We start from the raw sequence: 9,386 nt of genomic DNA, 5'->3' as shown, positions 1-9,386 counted from the left end.
CCGCGACGGTAACGAACGAGTTGAATCCCGCAGCCACCGGTTCCGCGCATGCGCGGTTGAGAGGGAGCGGACCCCCTCCCACCGCTCTTAAAGGGGCAACGGCGGGCCTTAAGACGGCAATGGCGGCTCTTAAAAGGGCACCGGCCGCTCTTAAAAGGGTAGAGGCGGCTCTTAAAAGGGCAAGTGAAGAGGTGGGACCCGGAGTTTTCCGCCATCAAAATTAAAGACTAGGTTGGGAGGGAACTTTTGGATCATCGAGTCCAACGCTGCCCAAGCCACCAATAAATCCATGTCGCTCAGCACCACGTCTGCCCGGCTTTGAAAACCCTCCAGGGATGGTGACTCCACTTCTTCCCCTGGGGCAGCCTCCTCCAAGGTTTGAAAACCCTTTTGGCGACGAATTTTTTTCCTAATACCCATCCCAAACCTCCTCTGGCACAACCTGAGGCCGTTTCCTCTCCTCCTACCACTTGTAACTCGGGAGAAGAGACCACCACATCACCCCCCCCCCAATAAACCCCTTTCAGAGGAGGGCAAAAAATCATTGGGTTTGTATTATTGTGTTTTTTACCGGCAGGGAAAGCCCCTTCGCGTGGTGCTGAGGGCTTCATTCTGGTTTTGGAGGGGGTCTTTTTGTGATATTCGGCTGGAGGCACATGGTACCGAGGGAGAAAAAGGGCAGGGAGGGAAGAGCTGTGGGATGTGAGGGTTTGGGCGGAGGTTGGGAACGCTGGCGGGTCATGCCAAGGCAGTCAGATGGGCTGGCACCACCCCGGGAGGTGTTGATTCAGCGGGGTTTGCCCTCAGCTGCTGCGAAATTCCCTTCCTGGGCCTGGCCTCACCTGGGTTTACATGTGCTCTTAACCTTAAACACCCGCTGGGATGGGGCCAGGGCTCTGCGGCAGGCACCGAGCGGGCACCGAGCCCTGCAGGATGCTCAGGAGAAAACAAAACCTCCTCCTCCTTCTTCCTGGCACCGAAACAGGCCTCAGAGTCCTCTCTGCTGGACCTGGCATCACCTCGCTGGGCTACTTTCCCCCTCGGCCCTGCATCCCCCATCAGTGGTCCAGGGCACCCCCGGCTCCTCTATCCTGGTCGTGTTCACTTTTGGGGTGCCAGCACCCCTCTGCCCTCCTCCCACCTGCCTTTAAAATCCACCCTGTGGGGAAACTGAGGCAGAGAAGCCTGGCAATGCCCTGCTGCGGCACCGGTTAGAGCTTGGGGGGGGGCTGCATCAGGGAAGGGAGTGATATTTTCCTGTAGCCCCCCCCGAGGTCAAACCCTGCTCCCCAAAACCGGCCGTGCCCCGGAGGTGCCTCTTACCTTGGAGAGGATCTTTATTTTGTGAGCTTAATTGGTGGTTTTTCACATGCAATATTAATATACCTGGGGGCCAGGGCTCTGCGGCGGGCACCGAGCGGGCACCCAGCCCTGCAGGATGCTCAGGAGAAAACAGAACCTCCTCCTCCTCCTTCCTGGCACCAGAGCAAGGCTCAGAGTCCTCTCTGGAGGACCTGGCATGGACCTGGCATCACCTCACTGGGCTACTTTCCCCCTCGGCCCTGCATCCCCCATCAGTGGTCCAGGGCACCCCCAGCTCCTCTATCCTGGTCGTGTTCACTTTTGGGGTGCCAGCACCCCTCTACCCTCCTCCCACCTGCCTTTAAAATCTGCCCAGTGGGGAAACTGAGGCAGAGAAGCCTGGCAATGCCCTGCTGCGGCACCGGTTAGAGCTTGGGGGGGGGGCTGCACCAGGGAAAGGAGTGATATTTTCCTGTAGCAACCCCTGAGGTCAAACCCTACTCCCCAAAACCGGCCGTGCCCCGGAGGTGCCTCTTACCTTGGAGAGGATTTTTATTTGTGAGCTTAATTGGTGGTTTTTCACATGCAATATTAATATACCTGGGGGCCAGGGAAATGCTCCCCTGGAAAACCAGCCGGGCGGCTGCTGGAACGGCCTGGGGGTGCAGCAAAAATCCAGCTGGGACTCCCCTCCCTGGGGAAACACCTCCCTCTTCCCCTTCCCCAGCCGTAGCCAGAGGCGTCTGCAGCCCAAAAAAAAAGCAGGCAAGCCATGTGCAGGGCTTGGAGGACCCTAAAAGAAGGGGTTCCCCCATCCTGGGCTCGGTGGGGGACGCTTGTGTTATGGGACGCTGGCTCGAGCAGGACCCCCGGGCAGGAGGACACCAGCCGTGGGTGGGCACAGGGTGGCCGTGGGCAGACACAGACAGGGCTGGGTGTCACAGTGTGTTTATTGTGGGGAACGTTTGGGTGGGCACTGGGTGGGCACGTACACCTCGGGTGCTGCTGGGACACGCTGGGTCCTGCCCGGTGGTGACTCCACTTCTTCCCCTGGGGCAGCCTCCTCCAAGGTTTGAAAACCCTTTTGGCGACGAATTTTTTTCCTAATACCCATCCCAAACCTCCTCTGGCACAACCTGAGGCCGTTTCCTCTCCTCCTACCACTTGTAACTCGGGAGAAGAGACCACCACATCACCCCCCCCCCAATAAACCCCTTTCAGAGGAGGGCAAAAAATCATTGGGTTTGTATTATTGTGTTTTTTACCGGCAGGGAAAGCCCCTTCGCGTGGTGACGGGGGCTTCATTCTGGTTTTGGAGGGGGTCTTTTTGTGATATTCGGCTGGAGGCACATGGTACCGAGGGAGAAAAAGGGCAGGGAGGGAAGAGCTGTGGGATGTGAGGGTTTGGGCGGAGGTTGGGAACGCTGGCGGGTCATGCCAAGGCAGTCAGATGGGCTGGCACCACCCCGGGAGGTGTTGATTCAGCGGGGTTTGCCCTCAGCTGCTGCGAAATTCCCTTCCTGGGCCTGGCCTCACCTGGGTTTACATGTGCTCTTAACCTTAAACACCCGCTGGGATGGGGCCAGGGCTCTGCGGCAGGCACCGAGCGGGCACCGAGCCCTGCAGGATGCTCAGGAGAAAACAAAACCTCCTCCTCCTTCTTCCTGGCACCGAAACAGGCCTCAGAGTCCTCTCTGCTGGACCTGGCATCACCTCGCTGGGCTACTTTCCCCCTCGGCCCTGCATCCCCCATCAGTGGTCCAGGGCACCCCCGGCTCCTCTATCCTGGTCGTGTTCACTTTTGGGGTGCCAGCACCCCTCTGCCCTCCTCCCACCTGCCTTTAAAATCCACCCTGTGGGGAAACTGAGGCAGAGAAGCCTGGCAATGCCCTGCTGCGGCACCGGTTAGAGCTTGGGGGGGGGCTGCATCAGGGAAGGGAGTGATATTTTCCTGTAGCCCCCCCCGAGGTCAAACCCTGCTCCCCAAAACCGGCCGTGCCCCGGAGGTGCCTCTTACCTTGGAGAGGATCTTTATTTTGTGAGCTTAATTGGTGGTTTTTCACATGCAATATTAATATACCTGGGGGCCAGGGCTCTGCGGCGGGCACCGAGCGGGCACCCAGCCCTGCAGGATGCTCAGGAGAAAACAGAACCTCCTCCTCCTCCTTCCTGGCACCAGAGCAAGGCTCAGAGTCCTCTCTGGAGGACCTGGCATGGACCTGGCATCACCTCACTGGGCTACTTTCCCCCTCGGCCCTGCATCCCCCATCAGTGGTCCAGGGCACCCCCAGCTCCTCTATCCTGGTCGTGTTCACTTTTGGGGTGCCAGCACCCCTCTACCCTCCTCCCACCTGCCTTTAAAATCTGCCCAGTGGGGAAACTGAGGCAGAGAAGCCTGGCAATGCCCTGCTGCGGCACCGGTTAGAGCTTGGGGGGGGGGCTGCACCAGGGAAAGGAGTGATATTTTCCTGTAGCAACCCCTGAGGTCAAACCCTACTCCCCAAAACCGGCCGTGCCCCGGAGGTGCCTCTTACCTTGGAGAGGATTTTTATTTGTGAGCTTAATTGGTGGTTTTTCACATGCAATATTAATATACCTGGGGGCCAGGGCTCTGCGGCGGGCACCGAGCGGGCACCCAGCCCTGCAGGATGCTCAGGAGAAAACAGAACCTCCTCCTCCTCCTTCCTGGCACCAGAGCAAGGCTCAGAGTCCTCTCTGGAGGACCTGGCATGGACCTGGCATCACCTCACTGGGCTACTTTCCCCCTCGGCCCTGCATCCCCCATCAGTGGTCCAGGGCACCCCCAGCTCCTCTATCCTGGTCGTGTTCACTTTTGGGGTGCCAGCACCCCTCTACCCTCCTCCCACCTGCCTTTAAAATCTGCCCAGTGGGGAAACTGAGGCAGAGAAGCCTGGCAATGCCCTGCTGCGGCACCGGTTAGAGCTTGGGGGGGGGCTGCATCAGGGAAGGGAGTGATATTTTCCTGTAGCCCCCCCCGAGGTCAAACCCTGTGGGCTGGCACCACCCCGGGAGGTGTTGATTCAGCGGGGTTTGCCCTCAGCTGCTGCGAAATTCCCTTCCTGGGCCTGGCCTCACCTGGGTTTACATGTGCTCTTAACCTTAAACACCCGCTGGGATGGGGCCAGGGCTCTGCGGCAGGCACCGAGCGGGCACCGAGCCCTGCAGGATGCTCAGGAGAAAACAAAACCTCCTCCTCCTTCTTCCTGGCACCGAAACAGGCCTCAGAGTCCTCTCTGCTGGACCTGGCATCACCTCGCTGGGCTACTTTCCCCCTCGGCCCTGCATCCCCCATCAGTGGTCCAGGGCACCCCCGGCTCCTCTATCCTGGTCGTGTTCACTTTTGGGGTGCCAGCACCCCTCTGCCCTCCTCCCACCTGCCTTTAAAATCCACCCTGTGGGGAAACTGAGGCAGAGAAGCCTGGCAATGCCCTGCACACCCGCTGGGATGGGGCCAGGGCTCTGCGGCAGGCACCGAGCGGGCACCGAGCCCTGCAGGATGCTCAGGAGAAAACAGAACCTCCTCCTCCTTCTTCCTGGCACCGAAACAGGCCTCAGAGTCCTCTCTGCTGGACCTGGCATCACCTCGCTGGGCTACTTTCCCCCTCGGCCCTGCATCCCCCATCAGTGGTCCAGGGCACCCCCGGCTCCTCTATCCTGGTCGTGTTCACTTTTGGGGTGCCAGCACCCCTCTGCCCTCCTCCCACCTGCCTTTAAAATCCACCCTGTGGGGAAACTGAGGCAGAGAAGCCTGGCAATGCCCTGCTGCGGCACCGGTTAGAGCTTGGGGGGGGGCTGCATCAGGGAAGGGAGTGATATTTTCCTGTAGCCCCCCCCGAGGTCAAACCCTGCTCCCCAAAACCGGCCGTGCCCCGGAGGTGCCTCTTACCTTGGAGAGGATCTTTATTTTGTGAGCTTAATTGGTGGTTTTTCACATGCAATATTAATATACCTGGGGGCCAGGGCTCTGCGGCGGGCACCGAGCGGGCACCCAGCCCTGCAGGATGCTCAGGAGAAAACAGAACCTCCTCCTCCTCCTTCCTGGCACCAGAGCAAGGCTCAGAGTCCTCTCTGGAGGACCTGGCATGGACCTGGCATCACCTCACTGGGCTACTTTCCCCCTCGGCCCTGCATCCCCCATCAGTGGTCCAGGGCACCCCCAGCTCCTCTATCCTGGTCGTGTTCACTTTTGGGGTGCCAGCACCCCTCTACCCTCCTCCCACCTGCCTTTAAAATCTGCCCAGTGGGGAAACTGAGGCAGAGAAGCCTGGCAATGCCCTGCTGCGGCACCGGTTAGAGCTTGGGGGGGGGGCTGCACCAGGGAAAGGAGTGATATTTTCCTGTAGCAACCCCTGAGGTCAAACCCTACTCCCCAAAACCGGCCGTGCCCCGGAGGTGCCTCTTACCTTGGAGAGGATTTTTATTTGTGAGCTTAATTGGTGGTTTTTCACATGCAATATTAATATACCTGGGGGCCAGGGAAATGCTCCCCTGGAAAACCAGCCGGGCGGCTGCTGGAACGGCCTGGGGGTGCAGCAAAAATCCAGCTGGGACTCCCCTCCCTGGGGAAACACCTCCCTCTTCCCCTTCCCCAGCCGTAGCCAGAGGCGTCTGCAGCCCAAAAAAAAAGCAGGCAAGCCATGTGCAGGGCTTGGAGGACCCTAAAAGAAGGGGTTCCCCCATCCTGGGCTCGGTGGGGGACGCTTGTGTTATGGGACGCTGGCTCGAGCAGGACCCCCGGGCAGGAGGACACCAGCCGTGGGTGGGCACAGGGTGGCCGTGGGCAGACACAGACAGGGCTGGGTGTCACAGTGTGTTTATTGTGGGGAACGTTTGGGTGGGCACTGGGTGGGCACGTACACCTCGGGTGCTGCTGGGACACGCTGGGTCCTGCCCGGCAGTGGGACACGGGCAGAGGGAGCTCTGGACATGGCACGGAGGGGGATGGGAGAGGGCTAGCCCTGCTTCTGCGGGTGGCATCCTGCCAGCCCAGAGCATCCTGCTGGTCTCGAGCACCCCGTCCTCCTCAGGGCATCCCATCCTCCTCAAGGTATCCCATCTGCGTCCTCCTCAAGGCATCCCATCCTCCTCAGGGCATCCCATCTGCATCCTCCTCAGGGCATCACACTGGCCTCGAGCATCCCATCCTCCTCAGGGCATCCCATCAGCTCCCTCCTCAGAGCATCCCACCCACACTGGGCACCCCATCGTCCTCAGGGCACCCCATCCACATCCTCCTTGGAGCATCCACCTGGCCTTGAGCATCATCCTCCTCAGGGCATCCCATCCTCCTCAGGACGTCCCATCCACACCCTCCTCAGAGCATCCCACCCACTTTGGGCACCCCATCATCCTCAGGGCACCTCATCCACATCCTCCTCAGAGCATCACACTGGCCTTGAGCATCATCCTCCTCAGGGCATCCCATCCACATCCTCCTTGGAGCATCCCATTGGCCTCGAGCATCATTGTCCTCAGGACACCCCATCCACATCCACCTCGGAGCATCCCACCCACTTTGGGCACCCCATCCTCCTCAGGGCATCCCATCCACATCCTCCTTGGAGCATCCCATTGGCCTCAAGCATCATTGTCCTCCTCAGGGCATCCCATCCACATCCTCCTTGGAGCATCCCATTGGCCTCAAGCATCATTGTCCTCCTTAGGGCAGCCCATCCACATCCTCCTCAGAGCATCACACTGGCCTCGAGAACCCCATCCTCCTCAGGGCACCCCATCCACACCCACCTTGGAGCATCCCACCCACTTTGGGCACCCCGTCCTCCTCAGGGCATCCCATCCACACCCTCCTCAGAGCATCCCACCCACCTTGGAGCATCCCATCATCCCGGGAGCACCCCAGGGTCCCAGGAGCACCCCATCCAGCCCTGCCCATGCACATCCCTCTCCTGTGCCCCCAGCCCTCCCTGCCACAAGCCTCCAGCCCATTGCCTGTCCCCCCCCCAGCCCTGCCAGCCCCCCCAGTGCCACAGAGCTGGTACCCAAGGACATCGCTCTGCATGGTCAAGGGCATCCCACCCTCCTGCCCGCATCCCACGGGATGCTGGATGGGGAGGCTGTGGGGGCTGCAAAACTGGGAGGACCCGGGAGGAGGTGGGAAACTGAAGCTCATGGCTTCCCCCAGCAAGCCGTGGGGCTGGGTGCTGCCCTGGGGTGGGTGAAGATGGGGAGAAGAAGAGGGGGTGGTGGTGGCACCGGGCTGGGACCACAGGGCAGGGCTGCAGGCAGGAGGAAGGGGGTGGTGGGCGCATGCGTGTCCTCAGGCTCTCAGGGTTGGGGATTGGGGGGAAAGGCAAGAGCTGTTGACCCCCACGGGCAACCTGGGCTCTCCATCCTCGCCTAGAGGCTGAGGTCCACCACCACGTGCCGGTAGACCAACGTGTTGGCCTTGAAGCTGGGAGCCAAGAGGAGCTGGACGTCAGACGCCGGCACGTAGCGGAAAGCCCGGGGGGCCTGAACCGAGAGCTCCTGGAACTTGACGAATTTCTGCTTCTCCTCTTCCCACAGGTAGACGTGGGTGAAGGAGAAGTCACTGCCCAGGGCCAGGTACTGCCGTTGCTCCACCAAGAAGGGCTGCATCACCATGGAGCCGCGGGACGGCAGCGTCTGGAGCTCCACGAAGCGCTGCCCTTCCCACCTCACCACCTTGGAGTCGCCGATGTAGCGGCTGAGGCAGAGGAACTGGTCCCTCTTCACCTTGAAGTGCTTCACCATCTGCACGTCCAACATCTCCCCCACCTCCCCCTGAGGGACGAATTGCTTCTGCGCCCGGTTCCACTGGTAGATGACGGGGGCTTGGGAGCTGCTGGAGATGATCAGCCGGGGTTTGCCCTCGTTCTCCACGTACTCCACGTCGGTGTCGCGGTGCCAGGCGTGGAGGGCTTGGTGGGAGTAGAAACCGTTCTGGTTGAGGCGGTAGAGGCTGGTGGAACCCGCCTTGGAGCTGTCGGCGATGACGAAGTACCAGTCGCCTTCGATCTGGAAGGCTTCGATGTCGTTGGGCTTGCGGGTCTTCTGGCTGTCGATGTCCTGGATCTTGATGAACTTGTCCACGGCGGTGTCCCAGCGGTAGATGTAGGAGCCACCAAAGAGTTGGGCCACCACCACGTACAGCTGGTCCTGGGCCACGATGGGCTTGCAGTGCACGGCCGAGTGAGCTGCCCGGGCAGGACCACGTCACCTTGGGGTTGTTTCCTCCTCCAATCCCCCCCCAAAAATGGATATGGGGGTGGTGGTGGTGGTCCCAACCCTAGGATGCCTTACCAGGGATGCGGTCGAAGTCACGCAGCTTGCGCTCCACGTAGTCCCACTTGAGGATGGCACAACTGCTGGCACTGGGCTGTGCCAGGGCGACGTAGAGGTCGCTGGCGTAGGTGAAGGGCTCGGCCGACACCGACTGGAAGGGCAGGACCTGGTGGACCACGAAATCTGGTGGGGGAGAAGCGGTGGTGAAGAAGGGTCCGGCCACCCAACTGGGTGTGTTGGGGGGCGGGTGATGGGTGGCCGGGGTCCCCTTACCCGTGGTGATGCACTGGAAGTCACCCAGTGCCAGGTCCCGGATCCGTTGGCCCTCAAATTGCCCGGGGCTACTGCAGAAGACGGCGGGGACGGTGGTGTTGGTGCTCTCCAGCCACTCCACCAGCCACTTGATCTTGCAGTCGCAGGCCAGCGTGTTGCCCCGAAGGTCCCTGCCGAGGATGGCACCCCGTCACATCCTCCATGACACAACACCCAGCACCCAAACCCCCCAAAACCAGGGGTATCACCCTCTCCCTGGTTGTCCCCAGAGCTGGGATGGTCTTACAGGTCACTCAAGATGTCCAGCGGCTTGAAGAGACCCCGAGGCAACGTCTGCAGGTTATTGTTGGCCAAGGACCTGAATGGGGAGTGGGAGGGTGGTGGTGGTGGGGGGACAGGGGAGGTGACACAGCCCTGGCCACCCTGAGGGTGTGAGGACCATCCTCCATGTCCCCAGGGACCCCCCTCATCCTCCAGGTACTCACAGGTGGGTCAGGGACTTGAGCCCACGGAAAGTGGCCTTGGAG

At 60.8% G+C, this 9,386-nt stretch overlaps 2 protein-coding genes across 2 annotated transcripts in view; both read right to left on the bottom strand.

Moving 5' to 3' along the window:
• Positions 1–6,120: 6,120 nt before the first annotated feature.
• On the bottom strand, positions 6,121–9,385 carry LOC106899325 (leucine-rich repeat LGI family member 3-like; the record flags this gene model as incomplete). Its single annotated transcript, XM_014961111.1, has 5 exons — positions 6,121–8,498; positions 8,605–8,769; positions 8,860–9,029; positions 9,146–9,217; positions 9,345–9,385. Coding segments are annotated over 5 exons (1,266 nt in total), but the record flags the coding sequence as incomplete, so codon positions are not given.
• Positions 6,121–9,386, bottom strand: part of LOC106899324 (leucine-rich repeat LGI family member 3-like) — a 25,211-nt gene continuing 21,945 nt past the window's right edge. Inside the window, exon 8 of the mRNA XM_014961110.1 lies at positions 6,121–6,608. The gene's annotated coding sequence lies outside the window, so the exon portion shown is untranslated. The remainder of the gene's footprint in view (positions 6,609–9,386) is intronic.

This window comes from Calidris pugnax, unplaced genomic scaffold (assembly GCF_001431845.1).
Source record: "Calidris pugnax isolate Ruff unplaced genomic scaffold, ASM143184v1 scaffold620, whole genome shotgun sequence".
Lineage (NCBI taxonomy): Eukaryota > Metazoa > Chordata > Aves > Charadriiformes > Scolopacidae > Calidris > Calidris pugnax.
The sequence above is the reverse complement of the archived record's forward strand: the minus strand, read 5'-3'. Positions and strand labels throughout refer to the sequence as shown.